At 63.8% G+C, this 22,730-nt stretch overlaps 2 protein-coding genes across 7 annotated transcripts; one reads left to right on the forward strand and one right to left on the reverse strand.

The window, feature by feature from the left end:
* Window positions 1-99: 99 nt before the first annotated feature.
* Window positions 100-8,774, reverse strand: Agpat2 (1-acylglycerol-3-phosphate O-acyltransferase 2). Of its 2 annotated transcripts, none has more exons than XM_004848939.4 (6): window positions 8,336-8,774; window positions 2,925-3,058; window positions 2,523-2,698; window positions 2,356-2,451; window positions 1,198-1,270; window positions 100-698 (listed from the first exon to the last, which is right to left on the reverse strand). In XM_004848939.4, exons 1-6 carry the CDS (start codon window positions 8,515-8,517, stop codon window positions 535-537), a joined length of 825 nt encoding a protein of 274 aa, XP_004848996.2. In that variant the 5' UTR covers window positions 8,518-8,774; the 3' UTR covers window positions 100-534. The 2 variants fall into 2 exon arrangements, with proteins under 2 accessions (XP_004848996.2, XP_021117385.2); XM_021261726.2 differs by lacking the exon at window positions 8,336-8,774 and adding an exon at window positions 4,079-8,065.
* A 72-nt stretch (window positions 8,775-8,846) lies between these two features.
* Dipk1b (divergent protein kinase domain 1B) lies at window positions 8,847-22,651 on the forward strand. Of its 5 annotated transcripts, none has more exons than XM_087182680.1 (5): window positions 8,847-9,266; window positions 19,046-19,180; window positions 20,998-21,105; window positions 21,194-21,370; window positions 21,683-22,651. In XM_087182680.1, exons 1-5 carry the CDS (start codon window positions 8,892-8,894, stop codon window positions 22,493-22,495), a joined length of 1,608 nt encoding a protein of 535 aa, XP_087038806.1. In that variant the 5' UTR covers window positions 8,847-8,891; the 3' UTR covers window positions 22,496-22,651. The 5 variants fall into 5 exon arrangements, with proteins under 5 accessions (XP_087038806.1, XP_021117388.2, XP_004849000.1 ...); XM_021261729.2 differs by lacking the exon at window positions 8,847-9,266 and adding exons at window positions 16,801-17,009; window positions 18,615-18,774 and having other exon boundaries at window positions 19,046-21,105; window positions 21,194-21,498; XM_004848943.4 differs by lacking the exon at window positions 8,847-9,266 and adding an exon at window positions 16,807-17,009.
* Window positions 22,652-22,730: the final 79 nt, after the last annotated feature.

Below are 22,730 nucleotides of genomic sequence, written 5' to 3' on the forward strand. Positions count from 1 at the left end.
GCCTGGGCGGGGCTCCATCACCTCCCTCGCCCCACGTCCCTGGATGGAGGCCCAGGCAGCCCTGGCCGACCCTCTCGAATGACCACACACACCAGGCACTTACCAGAGTTCATTTATAAAAGTGAGCCATGTGCAGTGCGGGTGCCACAGACAGTCCTTGAGGCTGGTGATGTGGCACCAGGAGGCCTGGCCCTGAGCCCCCATCTCCCTGAAGGCCTGATACAGGCTGTGGCTCAGACCCAGAGGCCCCAAGAGCCTGTGGTGGCCACTGCAGCCACTCCTGGGGCACCCCAGGGCCTGGCGACTCGGCCCCGTCTGGATCCTGGAGGGATGGGCGAGAGGGTGGGGGTCCCTGCCCAGAGCCGGCCGGGGTCCAGCAGACTCCAGAGGGGACTTGGGGGCCTTGATCCGGGGCCTCCAGCTGCAAAGGCCAGAATGAGCCGGGAGCTGATGTGGCGGTGTTCAGCAGCCTGGGTCCCCGCTGTCCACTCGCAGTCTCTGCCTCTCCCTCGTCCCCACCCCACCATGGCCAGATTACTGGGCTGGCTGGGCCCTGGGGCCATTTTCCTGGGGCCCGGTGGACATCTGCAGAAAGGCAGCCCTCATGGCCTGGTGGCAGGTGTCCACGAGCTTGGGGACATCAGCCACGCTGAGGCCACGGGTGGGCACGGCATCCAGAACCTGCACCTGGACTGTTCCTAGGGAAGGGCAGGGTTGTCAGTAGGCCGGGAGGCCCCGGAGCTGCTGCACTGGCGCAGCCATCCAGCCACCCCATCCCCGCTGGCCTTATCGGTCACAGAGGCGACGGACGCCTGCTGGAGCCCAACTCTCCTCCCTGTGGCCTTGGTGGGGTCAGAGCCTGGCTCCTCCTCCTGCCTCTGACCTTTGACCTCCTTCCTACCTGGGCACAGGGGACCTTGTGTGGGGCTGGGGCACCCTGGCTGGGTGGGGCACAGGCCATGTGCTTGTGGCCAGTGGTGCTGGGGTCCTGGGCGTCCTCATGGGAGTCAGGCTTGGGTCACCTGTGTGCCCCCCATAGCCCCAGTGTCCTCACCTGGGAAAGGCCACTGCCGCCACCCCAAGGCCAGCAGAGCGGCAAGACACAGCAGCTCTGGTCCTCACACCCAGTGGTTCAGTGCCCACACAGACACGGTGCTTCAGGGGCCCGATCGCCCTCATGGTCCCTGCCAGGCTCACCTGAGGTGAAGAGCTTTGTCTGGAGGTCATAGAAGGCGGAGAAGGAGGAGTACACCACGGGGATGATGGGCACCTGCGGGCAGGGACCACCTCGTCACTGCCTGGGACGGGCCAGGGGTCCTCGGGGCTGACCCTCAGCCTGGGTGGCCCAGTGTTCCATGTAACCCCCTCCGGGAAGCCCTCCTGGGCTAGCATGTGTGCGTCTCCAACCCTGGGCCATAACTAGCTGAGTCTGAGCCTGTCTGCTTAGCCGGAGGAGGGGCCGCCTCCCTGCCCACCCAGCGTCCCCAGGGGCCAGGGGAGGGCTCGGCTGTGGTGTTCCTGGAAGGCACGAGGGCCAAGTCCTGCGGTGACAAGTGGCACCTGGGGTAATCATTAACTGCCGGCACCAGCAGGGGACTGGAGCCCAGCCGGCCGGGAGAGGGGTGGCAGGAAGTGGTGACACCCCAGCTGCCGCTGTCACCATCACACCCTGTCCCCTCCGGGACCTGCGCAGGGGAAGGGTGCGGCAGGGCTGGGCTCTGTGTCCCCAGGGTTGGCACCAGGGAGGATAGAGCCATGGAGACCTGAGGCTGCCACGCTGCCGCCAGCCGGCGGGACGAAGCCTTCCCTGACCCAAATGCAGGCTTCGCCAGCCGCAACACAAGACCCACCATGGTGGATACGCCCCGGCTCTCCCGGGCACCCCAGGGCACACTGCCCACCCCAACCCGAGGCTTTGGACCCGAGAAGTCCTGGGTCAGAGGCGGCACTCAGCACACTGCCCACACCTGTACCACACCGGAGGCCCCCATGCTGGCTCCACCTGTCCCAGCCTAGCCCACCAGGCCTGGCACTGGACGGGTGCTCCCTGGACACAGGCAGCCACCCAGGGCTCAGCAGGCAGCTGGGTGCCTCCCCTGTACCATCTGCCTCCCCATCCAGCCAGCAGGAGGTGCTGGAGTCAGCTCAGGTAGCAGCTTGGGCCTGACCCCCACACACCTCCTCCTGGGTGCAGGGCTGAGTGCTGCCGCCAGCAGGCCAGAGTCCCAGGAGCTCAAGGGGCAGGGAGGCCCCGACCCCACCCAGCGGAGGCAGATCCCTCAGCACCCGCCTGGCGGCACATCACCTTTGGCCCCACACCTCCCCAGCCTGCCCACCCCAGGGTGCCCTCCCTACCTGGGCCTGGACGGCCAGGTAGAAGGCGCCCTTCTTAAAGGGCAGCAGGTCCCTGTTGTCGTTGCGCGTGCCCTCGGGGTAGATCCACACTTTGAGCTGTGGAGGCAGGTCAGGGTTGGGCCGGGACCACCTCCTGCAGGCCCCTGACCCACGCCTCCCACACTCACATTCTCCCTGATCATGTCCTCGCCCAGCTCCGCCATCACGGACACTGCGGTGCTGGAGCGCTGGCGGTTGATGAAGTAGACGCCACCCAGGTACATGATGAGGCCCACGGGGCCCAGGAATAGCAGCTCCCGCTTGGCGACCTGGACGCAGCGTTCGGGGAGGATCTCCATGAGGCCTGGTGGGCAGGGGTGGGGACAGCGGGGGGGACAGACAGGGGAGACAGACACAGAAAGGAGGGACAGCACAGCATCAGAGCCCGTGGAGGACCCTCCGTGGAAGCATGCCCCCGCTCACCCCGCTGCCCGGGAGCCCTCTGGCTTCGCCCTCCCCTGGCTGTAGAAGCAGCTCCCGCCCCAGTAGACCCCAAGGTCCCGTTCCCGGTCCCCGCTCGCCGAAGGTACCCATCATGTCCAGGATGCTCTGGTGGTTGGAGATGATGACGCAGGGCCCATCCACCTCCAGCTTCTGTCCGCCCTTGACCTGGAAGCGCAGGCCGAATGCATACTTGAAGGTCTGGACGAACCAGCGGATGATGCTGTGTGGACAGAAGCCGCAGGTGGGCCTGGGGCTGCTCACCCTCCCACATGGTTGCCCTGCGCCTGCCACCCCAGCTGGGGACAGAGTGGTCTGGTTCCTACTTGGGGGAGCAACAGGGGACACCCAGAGAGAGCGGCCAGGCCCCAGGGCCCTCGAGTCTCCCATGCCTGCCTGGCCTCCAGAAACACTGGTGCTCTGCTGTGCCCTGGAGCTCCATACACACCTGGGCCAGGAGGGTCAGCCCATGGGGTGACCACATTCAGGTCGGTGGCTGTCACCACCCTCCCTCTCCAGGCCCTTCCTCTTGTGGTTACCCTGTCCCCATTAACAGACTCCCAGCCCTGGCACCCATCTGTCTCTGTGGATGTAACGGCCTCACAAGATGCCCTGGGGACCACACAAGAAGGAATCCAGGCTCTAACCTGCTGTAGCTGTCCCAGAACCCAGTGGGAAGGGCAGTCATCACTGTGGGGAACCTCAGTCCGGGGAGCCTCCCCAGCTCCAGCTACCTCCTCTCCAGGTCAAACCCCAGGGCTGGGGCAGCTCCTGGATACTTGGAGGACTGGCTGGCTGCTTCACACCCTGCTCCCCGTTCTGTGACTGTGAAACAGTTCTTGGCATCCATCCCCGTGAGGACAGAAAGAGACAGGGCAGGCAGTTCACAGAAAAGAAAACCAGAAATGTCCAGGAGACGAGGAAAACTACCGAGACTCACTTGCCACCAAAGAAATGCACCCTGAAACCAGAACAGCCACTACCCTCTACGGGCGGGCGGGGAGAGAAAGGGCGCTAACAGGTGTCACCTGCTCTGGGAAAAGGCACTGGCTGGCGGGGAATGGCGGGGAGCAGAGAGAGACGCGTCTGGAGGGCAGCTGGCTTCTGTCCTAAGAAACCCTGTCCTCGGCCCCGGAGCTTCCATGAACCCACCTGAGGCAGGGGGCCGGTGCCTCTGGGCAGCCGGGTGAAGGAAACCTCCACCGAGCTCAAGCTCTGCTTTTCCGCTGCAAGGGATACTCACTCATGGTACGTACTGCTTCGTCTGGCGCTGGGGAGGGAACCCCGTGCCTCCTGCATGCCGGGTGAGCGGTCTGCAGCTGAGCTGTCCAGACCTGAGCTGGGTGTAGAGGGCGGTGTGCCTGTCTAGCATGTGACGCGCTGGGTCTGGTCCAGTCAGGAAAAACAACAATCCTCAAAATGGTGGATGTAATGGACCCAGTAGTAAATGCTAGCCTCGTGTAAGGGGTTGTGGTGAACACGGGTGCACAAAAAATATTACATAAAATTCCCTCAGATGGGCCAGGGATGTAGCTCAGTGGTTCCACTGCCTGCCTCACAAGCACAAGGTCCCGAGTTCAATCCCCAGTACAAAAGAAAAACATTTCCTCAGGCTGTGTGTATGAGGTATTTATGAAATCTAAATGAATGCTGTGCTTAGACTTGGGTCCCAGTCCCAAACTATCTCATCATGTACATGCAAGAATCCAAAAATCCAAAAGCGTCTGAAATCCAAAACACTTCTGGTTCCAGTCATTTCGGATAAGGAATCTCCAACCGGTAATCACAACTTCAAATTCGTCCAAATTTCCACGGCTGCTTCGTGGCGGGTGGGGCAGGTTACAGCACCTCTGGGAATGGCCCTTGGGGCCCTCAGCTAGTGGCACGTTCTGGTCCCATTTTCTTCTCCTTTCCCTAAAGTTCTGGGGCTGAAACCCAAGGCCCACGCACACTAGGCAAGCGCCCTGCACCGAGCTGCACGCCCCAGCCCCACTTTGTGTTTTAGTGTGGAAGGAGACACAACATAAAACTGCCCCATCACCAGCAGGAGGAAACTTTTCCCTGCGGGGAGGTCGTGGCTGAGCTCTGCAGGCAGAGGAGCCATCAGGCAGTCGCACAACTGCAGGATGAGTGGGCCACCTCCTCCTGGCCAGACCCCACGGGCCCCTCAGTCCCCCTACACAGGCACAGGGCTCCTGCAGGGTGACAAACTCAGGAGCCCTAGGCCACTGCCAGTGCGGCACTGCAGGGCCCCCAGCCATCCTTAGCCTCCCTGCAAACCCCGCAGCAGGGCTCCCAGCAGGGAGCTGTGTGGCCAGGGACCCACTCCTGTGTCCAGACACCCCTCCCCTGAGTGGCAAGAGGACAGCACTGCTCTGTCCTGTCCCCTAGGCAAGCCAGGGCCCCAATTCTGGGGCAGGTGTCACTGTGCCTGTGCCCTGGCTCCCCGCCTCCCCAGGGCCAGAGCTGAGGTGGCCTGGGGTCCAAGCAGACAGGGACAGTTGACTGCACTGGACTACTGCGACTGTCTGTGGGAACCCAGTCCCCTTTGGTCCTGGTCCCCTTCTTCACACCTGTGACCTGGGGCAATCTACCTTCCCCAAGCATCTGTCACCACCTGGGGGAGGGGAGGAGCTATGCTCCATGAGGCTGAGGCATGTCGTGGCCTGGACACCAGGTGACCCTGTCAATATGGCCTCAGTGGCCCAGCAGGGAAGGACCCATGGTACCTCAGGGCAAAAGGCCCCGGACCTGCCCAGCCCCCACCGGGAGTGCCCGCTCCAGGCAGCTAGGAGGCAGTTCAAGGCCAGGCCCAGGCCATTGGCCTGGCTGTCCCTGGGGAAGGCCGTGGGCTGACCCTTGCCCTTGGCCCCTGGTCTTGGGCTGGGAGTCTCTGGGGGCACTAGGTGGAATCTTGCCAGGAGGGCCTTTTCCCAGAGCAGAGCTGGGTGGGCACATTCGGGGCAGCCCTGCTGGGGAGCCATCCACAGCTGAGGGCTCAGGATGGGAGACTGCAGTGGGCCACCTGGCAGAGCAAGGGTATTCGTGACAAGTGTCACAGGAGGGGGCACAGGCAGGGAAAGAGCCTGGGGATGGGACAGGGCTCCCACCCTGTGCACAAGGCATCGTAAGAGGACCCAGGGGTATGCAGCAGGGCCGGAGGGGTGGCCAGGGAATGCGGGCTGGGGAAGGACTCTCAGAAACCCCCCAGAGGACTCTGCCCCCCCCCAAGCACCCTGGCAAGCCAAGTGATATCGTCAACTTGACTGGGTAGAGATCCTGAGAGGGGACTGGTCCTGGGGCACTGTCCTCATCCATGGACCAGTGACACTCATGGCTGAATGTGCGGGGACACAGGACCCAGCTGGAGGAGGTCACTGGCGTGTGACCTGGAGGGTCTGTGGCTGCTGGCACGCATCACCTGCTATGCCTCTCATCTCCATGAATAAAGCAACCTAGCTTTCCTCTGCCTCCTTGTTCCACCATGAGAGACCTGCCTTGGAGCAGTGACCATGGACTGAGTCCCTCAAACCGTGAGGCCAAGACACCTCTCCCCTGTAGGGTGTGACTGCTGGGTGCTATGTCCCCACCACAGAAAGCTGGCTCATACACTTTCCCTTGGGACCAGAGCCCCAGACAGATACCCACAGCAAGGTGAGCAGTCCCAAATGCACCTGTCAGGCACAGACCTCCTTCCAGGTCAGACTGATGGATACTGGCAAGTCCCCTGCCCCCTGGACTGCCTGTTCCCCCACCCCATCGTGGGACTGAGAATGGAGGAGCCCCTGGGCAGAGTCCAGCTCTGCTCTCCTCTGGTGCCCAAAGCAAACAGCTGGCCACACCAGTCATGGCTCCTGGCCCTGTGCTTGGCCCAGTTCTAATGCATGAAGCTTCTCTGGGCTTTCCTTTCCCCATCAAATGGGTGAAATTTGGGCCTCTGCCTCCTGTCACCCCACCCAACCTGCACCCAGGGACCCAGAGTCTGCTCGGCCCTTCTGTTCCCACCCTGTCCCTGCACAAGCTCCAGCCTGGGTGCAGAGGCCTCCCTGGGCACCTGCTCAGAGCCTGTAGGGGGTAAGGTGGACAAGGGGACAGAGTGGGGCCGTGCCCACAGCCCCCAGTTCCAGGCTGGGTGGAGGGAAAATGAAGAACATTTCCTCCAAATCACTCTCAGAAGCTCCCCTCTGGGCCGTGTCTGGCCGTGTCCTGCTCAGGGACCCTGGACACTTCCCTCCACTCCTCTTGCCCCAAGCCTCACGTTCACACTGTGTCTCTGATCCTCATTCTCCCCATCTGTGAGATGGAGCACGCAACACTCCCACGTTACGGCTGCAAGGCACTGCGGCACAACAGGAGTGCGTGTGGCCCAGCCTGGCCCACAGGGGCCTGAAATGGGGTCCATCCACAAGCACCCCCTTCTCCTGGGCCCCTCCTTGGCCCAGCCGGCCGATGATGCTGGGCCCCTCATCCTCTGCCTGCTGAGTCCTTCCTGCAGCCACACCTGGAGGCTGTGTCCAGCAGGCCAGCCGACCCTGGATCCCAGTCCCTGACACTCCCCGACACTGCTGGGAGTCATCATAGGAAGGCTGCAGTGGGCAGGCTCATGGCACCCCGCAGCCCTCCATCTGTCCAGCAGACCCCACACCTGCTGGCACTGGGATGCTGGAGGTGCAGGAGGGGGGAGGGGGGCACAGGAGGGCCGAGGGCCCCTCTGAAAGGCCTTTCAGGCTGGTGGCCTGGGTAGGCCTGGGACCCAAGTCCAGTCCCTGTCTGCACCCAACACCCCTGCTGGCTCTCGCCTGGCCTGCTCATCCCGTTCCTCCCTGGAGCACACTTGCCGGGCCTCCATCACTGGCCCTGTGTCGGGCCTGCACCGTCCTCCGGCTCCTCCAGCCCCTTCCTGTCCCGCTTGCAGGGTCCCACTTTAGTGCCAGCCCAGGCCTTGGAGACCCCTGAACCGCCCCCCGGAAGGGTCCCGCCTGGCTGACCCTGGGTTCAGCTCCCCGAGTCTCTGGCCTGGGCCTTCAATGTCACTACCCTTCCTTGTGCCATGGGAACCCACAAGCGCCTAAGAGGGGGCTTGGGATTCGTGAAATGTGTATCCGAGGCCGGCAGGGGGAGGGATGGTCAGGCCACCCTCGCCTACTGCCCTCTGACACAGAAGAGGCCTCGAGGACGCCAGTGCCCCCTCTTGGGAGAGCCACCAGGGAGGCGTCCAAGCTGGGCGGAGCGGAGCGGAGGCTGTCCCGGGTGGCGAGGGGCGGGGCGGGCCGGGGACCTGGCGCTGAGCTCCTCCCGCCCCAGCAGGGAGCGCCTCCCGCCGGGAAGAGGGGAGGTCCAGGCACCTGCGCCAGCCGCCCCGGAGCTCTCGCGCACACCGTCACCTGCGGGGTGAGGGGTGAGAAGCCTCGGTGTCCCTGCCCGGCCGTCGCGGTGCCCAGCGGGCGGGCGGGGACCTTGTGACGCCCGCCGGCGCCGCGCAGGAAGCGGAAGCGCTCACCTCATGTTCTCTACGGTGCGGCCGCCGTGGCGCAGCGCGCAGACCCCCGAGGCCACGGCCGAGAAGCTCAGGCACAGCGTGCAGTAGAGGCCGAGCTTGGCGTAGAAGCGTGCGGCGCGGGACAGCTGCAGGGCCAGCAGGAGCAGCAGCAGCGCCGCGCTCACGCAGGGCCACAGCTCCATGGCCGCGCCCGACGGCCGCCCACACCCACGCTTATGCTCGGAGGGCGGGGCGGGGGGCGGCCGGCCACGCCCACTGACCACGCCCCCGCGGCGGGGCTCCACCCGGACCCCCCACCACAAGCCCCAAGCGCCCGCGAGCGGCCCGAGGACCTCACCGTCCGGTTGCGGCACAAAGGGGCCCTGAGCCGCTCCCTGGCCACTGCACCTGGTGGTCACCTGGCGGGCGCCCGGCCCCAGCGTCCTCCCGGGAGGGGACTCCGCGCGCCCTGGAACCAGCCTTCGGTACCCACGCCTGGGAAGGGTATAGGGTGGGTGGGACTGGGGGGTCCTGGGGCCACCGGGCACCTGGTGCTCTTGGTACAGGGCCAGCAGCGATGTCGGGCGATCGTTCACCACCTCAGCCCAGCAGACTGGCCAGCCTGGCAGGCCCACCGTGCTGCTGGTGCCCACTTGGGCAAAGACATTTGTCACCCGGCAGGGAGCCCGTGGTGACGTGCTGGGAGAGCAGCTCCAGCAGCACAGGCCCTGCTCCTGGCTGCTCTGGACTTGTCACTGGCGTGGCACCAGGTGATGCTGGGCTGATGGTGACCTCTGTCCTCAGGTGCATTCTTGGTGACAAGCTGGAAGCAGCTCTGCAGGCGGACAGCCCCGAGGGGCAGCGCGCCCACGCAGCCCGGCAGGGAAGGGGTGCTCAGCTCCAGGCTACTCGGCCCGGCCCGCTGGGCATCCTCCTCAGGCCTGCGAGCCAGGTTGGTGCTGCTGTTCCCTCTTTGGAGTGGTTCTCAGCTACCCGGGAGATGACAGTGGCCCCAGAAGAGAGTGCCAGGTGCAAGTGTGTGCCTTGCAGCCCTGGAGACACCGGAAGGGCCAGGGTTCTGGACAGCCTTCCGCCCCGTGAGTTCCAGTCTACACCGGCGGCAGCCCCACCCAGAGGCTTTCTGTCATGGCTAGCTAGCTTGTCTCCTTTCTTTCTTTCTCTTTCCTCCTTCCGTACTGGAGATTAAACCCAGGGCCTTCACTACATCCCCAGCCCTTTTAAAGTTTTGAGACAGAGACTTGATAAGTCATTAAGTTACCCAGGCTGGGCACAAACCTTTGGTCCTCCTGCCTCAGCCTCCAGTGTGCTGGGGCATTGTCTCAAAATAAGAAATAGAATAGGGCTGAGGATGGAAAGGCCCTGGGTTCAATCCCCAATGCTACAAAAAAATAACTCACCCCCCCCAAGTGCAAATGCCACCCCCATTTCACAGATGGGAAACTGAGGCTCTCAGAAGGGAGCCCTAGGAAGGAGTGAGGAGCTTTCTCTGCTGCCCCTGCTCCTGGGAGAGGTGGGCAGTTCCAGGGCCGGGGCACAGGGACCCAGGGGTCTGCCCAGCCCTGGTCTCCTCCCCACCCCGGTTCTGCTCAGGAAGTGTTGAAAGAATGGAGCTTTCTGCCAGCTCCTTGGGGGAGGAGGAGGGCGAGGGCTGGGGACTCAGGCCGGGAGGAACACTGCGCTCCCATAGGAGGCTGACAGTACTTTCTGTTTAAGTGAAGCCCGGAGCCCGCAGAGTCCTGGGCATGGCCGTGACCCCAGGAAGAGACTTTCTCTAAGACGGGCTGGGCGGTGGCTGTTCCTATGTGTCCTGGGGTGTCCACGGACTGGGGAGCGACCCAGACCTTGCCAGGCAGCCCCCTCCCCCTCCCTGGGGTGTGTCCTCACCCCTCAGCCTGAGGACAGAGGAGAGCCCTCCTGGGTATTTGCTGGGGCCCCACCAGGCAGCACATGACACCGGGTGACAACATGGGGCTGAGGTGGCGCCACCTAGGAGGCTCATGGGAGCCTGGGCTGTTCGGGGAGGGGAAGCTGGGCATGGGGGCGCTGGGAGGGCCCTGGGATCCCTGCAGCCTTCTCGGGGCAGCTCTGTGGTGCTCAGAAGGCATGGTGAAGCTGCCCTGTGCCTGGGAGGTGGGTGGGCACCGGCTTGGGAGTCAGGTTGACCTGGCTCCTGTCTAAAGTGGGGACGCGGCCTCACTAGGCCTGGTGGTGAGGAAATGAGGCCCCAAGCTCCCCAAAGTCTGGGGGTGTGGGGGAGGGATCCTGCCCCTGCTTTCAAATCCCGGAGATAGACAGAAGCCAGGGCCAGGGCCTGAGCCACAGCCCTGACGCCATCCTGGCACCTGTAAATAAAGCGGCCTTGAATCTTTCATGGGCTGGTGCTTAAAAATAGATGAGGTGCGGCCCAGGGCCAGATTCCTGGGCCTCAGTGGGGGTGGAGCAGACTCCCCAAGGAGCTAGGAGGAGCTGGCTGGGTCCGGCATAGCCCCGAGGGTGGTGGCATCAGAGTCCCGTGTCAGGAGGCTGAGGCCCGGCCAGAGTGACACCCCCGGACTGGGAAGGACAGGGTGGGGGCTGCCTGGCAGGGGTGCAGTGGGGGGCTCTTTCCCAAAAGGAAAGCCATGTCCACAGTCACTCCTGCTGCAGTGACCCCATGGGGGGTAGGAAAGAGGTTGCAGGGCCGCTCAGGCCTGGCCCATGCCAGTGGCGTGGTACAGGGGGGCAGAGCCAGGGTGGGAGCCCAGCAGCCCAGCGCTGCATGTGCCCCTGGGTGACCTGGGGCCATGTGCCTCTCCGGGCCTCAGTTTGCAATCGTGCACAGGCCCAGTGATAGGGAGATACTGCGCTGATTGCCCAGGGCGTGGCTTGTGCGGCCCTCACCTTGGAGCTGCTGCAGTGGTGACAGGGATGCCAGGGTCCAGCCAAGCGTGTTCCAGTCCTCGGGCCCCCTGAGCCCTAGCCCAGCTGGTATCCCCAGTGCTGTCAGCTGCGCTGGCCACTGCCCAGGCCACTGTCACCTCAGTGAGAAAGACAGCCTGGAAGGACAGCTGCCATCTTGCTGGGAAGTGTCGCTGTGGCCCTGGCAGACACTGGCCACCTCCCTCAGACCGGGCGCCACACTCCTGGGAGGCCCTGGGTGCCCACACTGGCCTTCCAGGGAGGCTAGGAGGGACCAGAGTGGTCCTTGCGTCCTGGACCATGGGGAGGAGTCCTGGGGTCCCCTGTCCAGGGGGAGGCGGCTTCCTGCCTGGCCCTCGAACTCACAGCCCCCATTCCTGGAGCTGCCCCAGCTCTGGGAATATCGGAGCCACGGGGCCCAGTGCTACAGGTGGACGCAAGGCCACCGGGAGAGGTACCGAGGCCACGGACCTGGGGCGCTGGCCACAGCGTCCCCAGCTATCCCCCACCTGCCTCCGCCTCTGTTCCACAACGACACTGCTCCAGCCAGGAGCTGCCGGAGTGCTCCCTCTGGCCTGCTACTCCCTCACGCAAGGGCAGGTTGTCCCACGTGGTGCTGGGAGGGAGAAAGAATGACTCAGCCCCTGCCTGGAACCACTGTAACCGGGAGTCTCCAAGGGAGCACACCACCTGGGTGGCTGTGGCCCTGGGCAGAGGGCGACAGGAGCTGCACAGGACTTCGTGGCTCAGCTGTGCAGGTTGTGCACTGCACAGGTCTGGAGAGGTGTAAGGACTTGGAGTGTGAGGGAAGTGACTCCTTCCACAGTGAGTGGATCCGCTCCCTGCTTTCGGTCTTCTCCACGCAGGCTTTAACCCAGGAGTCCTGAGCGGATCAATGGCCAGTCCCTACCTCAAGAGGCAAGGTGCAGGGGCGCTGCCTGCTCCGCCCCACTGGGAGCTGCAGCTGAGTCACCGCTGGGCAGATGTGGCCTGGTGACCGGAGCTCTCCCCGAATCACTGCTGGGGGCCCCAGCTGTCCCACCGGGTGGGGTGGTGCTGAGTCAGACAGGCGTGGCCTCGCATCCGGGCTTAAAGGGGTCCCGGGCAGCCCTGGCAACCTGCGTGCTTTTAGACCAGTGATGCAGCCCTATGAAGTTCAAATCTCCCAGCCCTGACTTTCCCGTCCCCAAGGCCGCCCCGTCGCTGCGGGCGAGGCGCCGGTCGCACCGCCACCTGGTGGACAGGCCTGGAACAGCAGGGTCGGCCCTGCATCTCGACTGTCCCGCCTGCTCTGGGCCTGGAATTTTGGTCCACGAGGGGACCTTGGACGCGGCCGTGCCGGGGGACCCTGGGGACCTTGCAGGCAGGCTCTGGGGACGAGCAGCCCCAGCCAGGTTCCCCACTTCCTCAGGTCCTTGTGGCCAGCATCACAGGACCCACACACAGGGCTGCAGGAGCAGGGTAGGGGGTCTCTTCCCCTAAAAATGCTGAGAAGTCCACTCTACTCCTGTCTTGCTGTAAAGATAGAGACAGGGCTGGGGATTTAGCTCAGTGGTTTCGCTGCCTGCTGTGCAAGTGCAATGACCCGAGTTTGATCCCCAGTACCAAAAAAAAAAAAAAAAAAAGATACACAATTCAGTCCTAAAAGGTCATTCATTTCTGGTTTTTTGTTTGTTTGGCTTTGTTTCTGAGACACGATCTCACTCTGTAGTTCAGGCTGGCCCTGAACTCACTCTGTAGCCCAGGTTGGCCTTCAATTTGTGATGATCCTCCTGCCTCAGCCTCCCAAGTGCTGGGATTACAGGTGTGTGCCACCACACCCGCCTAGTTTCTTCTGGTTTCTGTGTGTACTTAGGTTTGGTATTGGGGCGAAGCCAGGGCCTGTGCGTGCCACACCCCAGCCCTTTATTTATTTTATTATTTTGAGACAGGGTGTTGCTAATGTAACCCAGCAGGCTGGCCTCAAATTTGCATTCCTCCTGCCTTAGCCTCCCAAGTGCAGGGATTAGAGGCTTCTGATTTTAAAAGCGATGAAAACATTCCTGTGGGCCCTTAATTAAAGTCCTGTGGCCCAGGTCCTGGCCCGAGCAAGTGCAGGTGAGCCCAACACAGCCCACATTCAGCAAGGGCTGCTAGGGATCAAAGCAGGTCAAACCCTGCCGGGCACAGGCCAACACCTGATGTGTGGGGGCCCACAGCATGGCCATGCGGCCTGGGGTCCTGGCCCCGAGCCTGGCCCCTGGGGCTGGGCAGGGTGGCCCCTATGGCCACCTCAGATGAGCTCTGGAGGTGGGGAGTCTCAGCCAAGGGTTGGCCCAGGGGTTCTGCACCCCTGCCACGATGTGGCTGAAGGCTCTAAGGGCCCTCTGTGGCCTGCTGTACTGCCCTGTCCTGCCCAAACGTCCCAGATCACCCTGTCTCGGAGGCCCGGGTGCTGGCCAGGGGCCCTCAGCCAGCAGACTCGTTTCCATGCCACTTTCCTCCTTTCCTCCCCTCCAGCCTCACCCCAGCTCCCCCTTTCCCCTCCTCCTTTTCTTCCTCCTCTTCCTTCTCTCCTCCTCCTCATCCCCTTCCTTTGGTTCCAGAGGTGGAAGCCAGGGCCTGGCATGTACTCGGGAAGAGCTCTACCACTCAGCTACACCCCAGCTGCACGCCATCTATCTGTGGGCAGGAGCCAGGCCACTGAGGGCGGAGCAGCCTGGTCGTGCACTAGCAAGACCCCGGTGTGTGGGGACTCTGCCCCTCCAGCTGGCCCCATGCAGCCTCAGATCCCACAGCCTCTGTGGTCACACTGTTGCCCATTGGTCCGACACTGCCGGCCAGCAGGGGCAGCTTCGGAGAGAGTCTGTCCTCCGTGGAATTCACAGCGGGCCGTGCGGCCCCCAGGCGTCACTGGGGAGGCTGCGGTGTGGACACGGCTCCCTTCCAGTGCCATGAAACCCGCTGTCCACACCCATCTTGCTGCTATGACGGTGCCCCTGAGGCTCCAGGGTCGAGGGATGGTGCTGGCCAGGAGCTTGCCCCAGGGTGCCCAGTGGGGAGCATTTCTCCCACACTGAGCTTGTCAGCTGGGGACTCACACAGGGGGTTTTAGGAGTACCAGGCCAGGCACGGGGCCAGTCCTGCAGGATTCCTCCCGTGTGACTCCCCACAGTCACCCGGAAGGTGCTGGGCTGGGGAGGTCACAGGGAGCTGGGGTTGGTGGGGACAGAGGTTGCATTCTGCAAGGTAAGAGGTGGACAGTGGTGACACCGCATGATGACTGATGGGTCATCTTGAGCTGGGTGTGTCTGACACATGCTGTGTATATTTTATCCCAAGAAAGTATCAGGGCTGGGCAAGGCTCTGCAGCAGAGCGCTTGCCTGGAGTGCAGAAGGCTCTGGTCCTACCCCAGCAGCTCAAGAAATTCAAACTCAAAACTCAGTCCCCGTTTCAGGGCCCTGAAGCACCAGATGGAGGTGCCCCTTCCTGCACCAACTGCACTCAGCAAGCACAAAGCATTTTGCTGACAGGACAGGCTGGCTTTAGGGGTGCCTGCCCCTTCGGTGTGGGTGAAGAATGGGGTGGGGGGTGTCCTGGACTTTGAAGACTGGATCAAGAAGGGGAGACCCGGGTTCCGGATCCCCGTGTCTTCCTGGTGACTGATGCCAGTGAATTCCAGGCACAGCAAGAAATTCCTGTTTTCAGCTGCGGAGGCTCCAGGAGGGCGCTGGGTCTTGGCTCCTTCCCTCCTCTGCCCCCTCCACCTCCCTCTACCCCATCCTGACTCCCTGATTGGTCTCCCACAGCCCTGCTGAGGCCAGATTCTGGGAGGCAGAAGGGACAGGGACGGAGCCTGCGGGGCCGCCTGTCGGGGCCAAGGGTCAGAGGTCACACATTCGGTGCGCTAGCGCTGGCCAAGGCCACGTGTGCAGGTTTGTGTGTAAGAGGCTCAACTGCAGTGGGTGTGTGCGCACATACACAGCCCCCTGCACCCCAAATCCCTCCGGATGGTGAAAGCCCACACATGGCTTAATTGAGGAAGTAAAGAGCAGGGGCCTACTCCAAAGATGAAGGAGCAGGCTGAGAGAATCCAAAGCATGTTTAGTTTTGTTTTGTTTGTTTGATTGGTTTTGGTTTTTTGGTGCTGGGGATCGAACTCAGGACCTGGGGCTTTCGAGGCAGGCGCAGCGCCACTGAGCTAAATCCCTGGCCCAAGTGTGTTCAAACAAAACAACAAACCAAAGACCACAACTGCGCCCTTCCTGTTGGTGAGCAAGGGCCCCTCCTGGGGGTGGCCGCCTTCTGCAGGGTCCCCACCCTCCAAAAGGAGCACAGAGGTCCCCTCTTCCCGGAAACACTGTGCGCCCGCACCCCTAAATCTCTGCCCGGGACCTGCAAACTTACCCTGCAGACGGGCAGGCCAGGTTCCTTTCCGGACCTCCTCAAACTCAGCCCAGTGACAGGGGAATAAAAGAAAAAAACTTTTTTAAATTGCAGGAGGCTGTCACTTGGTGGTTTTGTTTTTGAGATGGGGTCTCACTCTATAGCCCAGGCTGGGCTCAAACTGGTGATCGTCCTGCCTCAGCCTTCCTAGCCGTGGCTGGGCTCACGGTTCACTTACCGGGTTGTAACAGTCAGCACTCTGGAGACTCAGCTGTTCACCGACCTTCCCAGAAATTACAGTCACGGGGGCAGCAGCCATGCTGCCCAGCTGGCACGTCCTACGGTCAGGATAGGGAACCCTCTGCTCCCTTGGGTGGGTGTGGACTCCTGGGTCGCTTCTGCCCTGTCCCCACCTTAAAAGGACAGTGGCTTTGAAACAGACCCGCTCTGTTTCTACTTCATTCAGGCCATCCCCACCAATCAAACTTGCCGCTTCTGCTGCCTCTCTGCTCAAGGGACATTTATTCTATTTCATACAACCGAGTGTTTCCTGGTCCTACTGCGGTACACAAGGCCTCGAGTTTGTTGAGGATATTTTTTTTCTCCTTACCAGGGATTGAGCTAGGGCTTCCCACTGAGCTACATCCCCACCTTTGCTTTTATGTTTTATTTTGAGATAGGGTCTTGCTAAATTGCTAAACTGCCCAGGTGGGGCTTCAATGTGCTGCCCTCCTGCCTCAGCCTCCCATAGTGCTGCGATCACAGGCTTGTAAAAGTGTCTCTGGCGACACCTTCCGAGGCCAATGTACGGGTGGCCACAGCGGAACCCGCCAACGACCCCGCACCCGACCGGGCCTTCAGCGCAGCCAGCGACATGGGACTCATGGGACTCTTCCGGGCCGCCCGGCTCAGCTTCAAGGCTGCGCCGGCTCCACGGCTCAGCGGCTCACGCGTGGGGCCAGAGGGCCTGGAGGATGCACACGACCCATACCCAGGCTGCACCTGACGTGCACCGGCCGCCCACCCGCCCCTGGAGAACCCCGCCCACCGAGCACCGGCCCCGCCCCTCCCTCCCCCCTGCCACTCGCCCCGCCCCTCCCGGGCTCCCTGCAATCTGCCCCCCCCCCCCGCAGCAACCCTTCTCGTCCCTTCGCCCCTTCTGGTCGCCCCGCCCCGCCCCCTCCGCTGGTTGCCCCGCCCCGCCGCAGTCGGCAGTCAGAAAGGCGCGGGGCCTCTCCTTTAACGCGGCCCGGGGCTCAGGCCCGCATGGCGAGCGGGCAGCGGGCCTGGGCCGGGCTGGGCCGGGGCTGAGGAGCCGAGCGGGCGCTCTGGCCGGCCGGGCCCATCATGCGGCGGCTGCGGCGCCTGGCGCCCCTGGTGCTGCTGTGCGCCTTCGCCAAGGGCCCGCAGGTAGGCGCGCGGGCGGGGCCCGGGGCTGTCTCGGCCGCCGCACCCTCGCCCCGGGTCGCGGGGGGGGGGGGGTTGCCGCCAGCCAGACTCCCGCCGTGACCTTGGGAGCCATCGTCTCCTCGCCTTCCTCGGCTTCGGGGTCCGCGCAGCCCGCCGGCGCCCGGGGAAGGGGCTGGGGCCTGGCCTGCCTCAGCCTCCCTCCGGGAAGAGCGCGGGCATCTGAGCTCAGGCCGCACAGACCCTGTGCCAGGCGCCGGCTCGGCCGGTGGGGGTCCAGTGGGCGCGGTGGAGCCCAGGCTTGAGGATGCCCCGCTAGGCCCTGGGAAGGCTGAGGATGCTGCGCTGAGCGAGATGGAGGGGGGCTGAGGACGCTCCGCTAGGCCAGGAGGAGGGGGCCGAGAATGCCCCCGGGCGGGGTGAGCCGCGTGTGCTCTGCACCAGCCCCAGCTCCTGCCCTTGCAGCGCTTTCTGCAGTGGGGGCAGGACGCCTGGCGCACGTCGGCTTCCTGGGGAGGGGTCACTGTGCTGTTTTGTCCCTGGGACGACGCTCCGTAACCCTAACGGGGATACTGCAGACTCAAGCTTGCCCTCTGCCCCCACGCAGCTGCTGGGCACCCCTGAGGAGTGGTGGCACCTGCGGGGTTTCAGGGATGGCCCTGGGGAAGATGGAGTCCTCGGGTCTGGCCAGGCAGAACCACCTGTGCCGCGCGGCCCATCAGGGATGGGTGGGAAAGGGGTGGTCCCCTGGTCCAGCACCGGCCCAACCCCGCCCTCCTCCCCCTGGCCCCAGCCGGAAGTCCTCCGACCTTGTCCTGCCCTGGCAGCATCCTGGCCCCCACTGTCTCGGTTTTCCTGTTTTTCATTACGGACAGATCTGAAGGAAACAGGCTGCAGTGCAGAGCCAGTGGGCTGAGGGGCAGCGGGCCTGGCCTGGAGCGAGGACCTGCAGAGTCCTGCCTCTCTCTGTCCCTAGGCTGTGGCTCTGGGTCCCCCCCTCCCCAGCTCCTCCTGGGGTGGCCTTCCAGTGCCCCCGAGTCAGGGAAGCTGGGTAGCACCCCCCCCCGCTGGGCCTGGTCCCGGTCCCCCAGGATGCAGTGGCCCCATTTCATGGAGGAGCTGGTAACCAGGGCAGACTGGGCGTGACCAGCAGGGAGGTCGTTGGAGGGGAGGCTGGCCTGTCCCTTGTCAGCTGCCCGGAGGCTGGAGGCCACAGGAGGTGCTCTATACCAGCAGGGGGGCTCTTGTGGGGGTAGCTGACCTTCAACCCGCCCAGGCCCTGGGCCATTCCGTGTCCCTGTGTCCTGGGTCAGGGTGCCTGAGCCCCTCCCACAGGCTGCAATACAAGAGGGTGTGGGGTAGAGGAGCAAGCTGGCACCCAGCTGTCCCTGGCTGTCACCCTCGGAGAGCTTGCTTGGATTCAGGGGTCCTGGAATCCTCACACCCCCTGCTCCCACCTGCCAGCTGGGAAAACTGAGGCAGAGGGCCTGCTGATGACAGGCCAAGCCCAGGCATCTCATGCAGGTGACAGGCTCCTTTCCCTGGCATGTGCTGAAGTGCTTCCCTGCGAAGGCTAGTGGCACTGATGGTGTGGGTGGACCCGTCAAGGGTCTGTCACTTGCCCACAGACGCATGAGTGTGCTACCGTAGCAATGATGTTCAAGGCTGCAGACCCCTCCCAGGGTGTGATGGGGGAGCCCTGGCATCCCACCTCGTGGAAGGGCGAGGCCCAGGCCCCAGCCTGGCAGCTCACCTGGCCTCTCCTGGGGTAAATGTTGGGAAATGGGGTGAGCAAGAGTTTGGGAAAGAAAAGCTATCTCAGTCCCCCCCTTTGATGTGTTTTAGCTGCCCGTGGTGGGAGCCCTGGGTGCAGACTCTCATGCCCACATGGAGGGCAAGCCCCGGGGGGTTCTTGGGGCTACGGAGTGGTGCCTGCTGGCTGGGCAGAAAGCTGGGAAAGGGCCACGGGGGTCACAGCACCCCAAGTGGGGACCCTGCAGGCCAGGCAGGTGCCCTCACAGGCTGCTCCCTCCCCGCAGGGCCGGCTCCCAGGCCTCAGGGTCAGGTTCGTGGTGCTGGTCTGGCTGAGCGTCTTCGCGGGCAGCTGGCTGGTGTATGTGCACTACTCGTCCTACTCTGAGCTCTGCCGTGGCCATGTCTGCCAGGTGGTCATTGTAAGTGGGGGGCCTCGGGCTGGAGGTGGACTGGGGTGCAGCAGAAGAGGGGCTCCACAGGTGCCAGGGAGGGTGTCTCACCCAGCCTGAGGAAGTCCCTGCCCTGCAGGGGCCCCCACCACCCTCCTGGGGCCAAGCCGGGGGTGCCACGGTCCTGGGAGGATGCGTGTTAGGGTGCGTGTGTGTGTGTGCCTGGGAGTGCGAGCTCACAGGCGTTTGGGTGCGTGTGAGCAAGTAGTCACTCCCTGCTTCTTGGGGTCCCCTGTGGCAAGGGGAACTGTTCCGGAAGTGAAGCCTGTCTTGGGGCCCTGGGCCATGGCTTCCCTCCCAGAGGAGGCCCTGCCACCACCTGCTGCCGTGTGGGCCAGGCCAGTGGCACTCAGGCTGGGTACTACATGCCCTGGCCGGTTCTGCAGAGGGCGAAACAGACTGGGGATACGGGACTTGCCGAGGGACCTGACGGGCAGCAGGCGTCCTGGAGGGCTGAGCACACCACTGCTGCACAGGCTGTGCCTGCCCCTCCCGGCCCTGGAGAAGGGAGGTGGCAGCCCCAGACAAGGGTGGGGTCCCCTGGGGGCCCAGGCCTGGTGCGCTGCCTCCCCCCAGCTGCTGTGTGACTGACCAGCAGTGCTGCCTCTCCGGTGCCCGCCTGGGCCGGGCCCACAGCCCTGTCACTGTGCCAGTCTGGGGTCAGAGCAGACCCCTTATGGAGGTGGCAGACCGCACATGTGCTTTGCCTGTTCCCTGTCAATCGGGACGAGGACTGTCATTCAGGCTGCCCTGCCACAGGACAGATGCTGCCCTCAGGGCTCAGGGGGCTGGGCACACCACCTCTGGTTGGCCCTGCTGCTGCCTGCCCTGGGATGGTGGCATTCGTTACCTCCCCTCCCCGCCTTCCTCCACTTCAACCGCCCGGCTCCATGGTAACTGAAATGTATGTCCAGGAGTGCACGCCAACCCAGATGGCTCTGAGGCCCTGTCCAAGGCAGGCTGGGCTGATCTGATTACTGCTGAACATGGTTCCCTGGGCCTCTGGCTAATAAGGTGGCCTGGGGCAGGCATGGCAGGAGGGACAGGCGGGGGAGTGGTCACCCGGCCCCATGTGATGTTTTCTGAGCTGACAGTGACCAGCAGCTCAGCTGTGAAGGGCATGGGGGGTGGCAGTGAGGCCTGGCTCATCCTATGCATGGGACGGAAGATCAGGGCCAGGTCCTCCTTGTGGGCTGGGCCAAGACAGATGCCCAGGCCCGGGAGTGGGCACTGCTCAGGATGGAGCAGTTTTGAGGGGCCCCAAAACCGGGAATCCAGGGGCCAGCCAGGATGCTCCTAGGGACTTTGTGGAGGAAAGAGGAAGTGGTTTACACCAGCAGAGTCCATGTGGCTTGTCCGACCTGTCCAGCTGCCTGCCTGAGCACTGCTAGCCCTGGGGCCTGGCCTGGGGTTGCCCAGGTATTTCTGACCCTGGCCTTTGGCCTCTGAGCAGAGGCCTCAGTTCTCGAGTTCTGCTGGGGACCTGCTGTCAGTGGCCATGACAGCAGCCTCCATGCATGCCAGGACATGGGTGCTGCCAGGGGCAGGGTGCCAGCCATCACGAGGCAGTGGGAACTAGCATGGTTGAGGCCTCAGAACCAGGTCCTGCGCAGCTGACAGGCACAACAGGAACTTCAGCCCTGGATGCCCAACCTGGTGGCCTCATTGCTCTGTGGCACACCCTCCTCCCAGGGGCCCTGCTGGGCCTTGGACCCTGGGGATCTGTGAGGGTGGGGTCGCAGCCACTAGCCTGTGCCCTCGCCACACCCTGGCCCCCATGTCCCCAGTGTGACCAGTACCGCAAGGGCATCATCTCAGGCTCCATCTGCCGCGACCTGTGTGAGCTGCACACGGTGGAGTGGCGGACCTGCCTGTCCCCAGCCCCGGGCCAGCAGGTACGTGCGCAGGGTTGGGTGGGCCTGGGCCACTGCACCCACTGTGGGAGGGGGCGCCTGCAGAGAGGATACCAGTGGCCTCATCCAGGTGTACAGCGGGCTGTGGCAGGACAAGGAGGTGACCATCAAGTGCGGCATCGAGGAAGCCCTGAATGCCCAGGCCCGGCCAGAGGTGGCTCCGCGGCGGGAGCTGGTGCTGTTTGACAAGCCTACTCGGGGCACATCCATCAAGGAGTTCCGGGAGATGACCCTCAGCTTCCTCAAGGTCAGGTTGTGTCCCCGGCCTGAGCGGGCCTCCCTCCACTGTGCGGCAGGACGTGGTGGGGAAAAGGACTCACTGTCCAGGTGTCCAGGCAGCAGCGGGGCCTCTCTGGGGCCCCCATATACTCAGAGGTGAGACAGAATGCCAGATGTGTGCTGGGTGGGGACTGAATGGCAGAGGTCCTGGGCCAGGGAAGGCTGTGGGCGCCTGCCGGGTGCTGCTGGCCCAGGGGACCCTGCAGGTCTGTGCTCTGCCGGTGGAGTGGAGGTCCCAGGTCCCAAATGACTTGGCCTCCCTCCCCTCCGGTCCCACCAGGCGAACCTGGGAGACCTGCCCTCTCTGCCTGCACTGGTTGGCCAGGTCCTGCTCATGGCCGACTTCAACAAGGACAGCCGTGTGTCCCTGGCTGAAGCCAAGTCCGTGTGGGCCCTGCTGCAGCGCAACGAGTTCCTGCTGCTGCTGTCCCTGCAGGAGAAGGAGCACGCCTCTCGGCTGCTGGGCTGCTGTGGGGACCTCTACCTCACGGAGGGTGTCCCTCATGGCTCCTGGCCTGGGGCCACGCTGCCCCCGCTGCTGCGCCCACTGCTGCCACCCGCGCTGCACAGGGCTCTGCAGCAGTGGTTCGGGCCTGCGTGGCCCTGGCGTGCTAAGATCGCCATTGGCCTGCTGGAATTCGTGGAGGAGCTCTTCCACGGTGCCTATGGGACCTTCTACATGTGTGAGACCACGCTGGCCAACGTGGGCTACACGGCCACCTACGACTTCAAGATGGCCGACCTGCAGCAGGTGGCGCCCGAGGCCACCGTGCGCCGCTTCCTGCAGGGCCGTCACTGCGAGCAGAGTGCTGACTGCACCTACGGGCGTGACTGCAGGGCCCCCTGCGACCGGCTCATGCGACAGTGCAAGGGCGACCTCATCCAGCCCAACCTGGCCAAGGTGTGCGAGCTGCTGCGGGACTACCTGCTGCCCGGGGCGCCCTCCGGCCTGCGCCAGGAGCTGGCCAAGCAGCTGCGCACCTGCACCACGCTCAGCGGGCTGGCCAGCCAGGTGGAGGCCCACCACTCGCTGGTGCTCAGCCACCTCAAGACGCTGCTCTGGAGGGAGATCTCCAACACCAAGTACTCCTAGGGGCGCTGCACCTGAGGGCCCCACTGCTCTCTGGGCTCCTTCACCCTAGACTGACCACTGAGCTCCTCCTCCATGGGAAAGGCCAGAGCCAGAGGGCAGGAGGGAGGGACACTGCCAGTCCTAAGAACACGATATAAATAAATGGCTTTGGTGTGATGCCTGGGCAGTGGGTGTGAGCCGTCATGCGTGCTGCACGGGTCCCGTGGCCCCTCACCAAACACAGCTAATTGTCAGC

This window comes from Heterocephalus glaber, unplaced genomic scaffold (assembly GCF_053883595.1).
Source record: "Heterocephalus glaber isolate CG9 unplaced genomic scaffold, H.glaber_assembly_v1.0 deba00001479, whole genome shotgun sequence".
Classification (NCBI taxonomy): Eukaryota; Metazoa; Chordata; class Mammalia; order Rodentia; family Bathyergidae; genus Heterocephalus; species Heterocephalus glaber.

Bases quoted from the DNA above. Each gene is read 5' to 3' on its own strand.
- Agpat2 (XM_004848939.4), bottom strand. From the start codon at position 8,517: ATGGAGCTGTGGCCCTGCGTGAGCGCGGCGCTGCTGCTGCTCCTGCTG. The intron at 3,059-8,335 runs GTGAGCGCTTCC...CTGTCCACACAG, and splicing joins CGCACCGTAGAGAACATGAG to CATCATCCGCTGGTTCGTCC. The intron at 2,699-2,924 runs GTACCTTCGGCG...CCTGCCCACCAG, and splicing joins GAGCATCCTGGACATGATGG to GCCTCATGGAGATCCTCCCC.
- Dipk1b (XM_087182680.1), top strand. From the start codon at position 8,892: ATGTCGGGCGATCGTTCACCACCTCAGCCCAGCAGACTGGCCAGCCTG. The intron at 9,267-19,045 runs GTTGGTGCTGCT...CCCTCCCCGCAG, and splicing joins TCCTCAGGCCTGCGAGCCAG to GGCCGGCTCCCAGGCCTCAG. The intron at 21,371-21,682 runs GTCAGGTTGTGT...CGGTCCCACCAG, and splicing joins TGACCCTCAGCTTCCTCAAG to GCGAACCTGGGAGACCTGCC.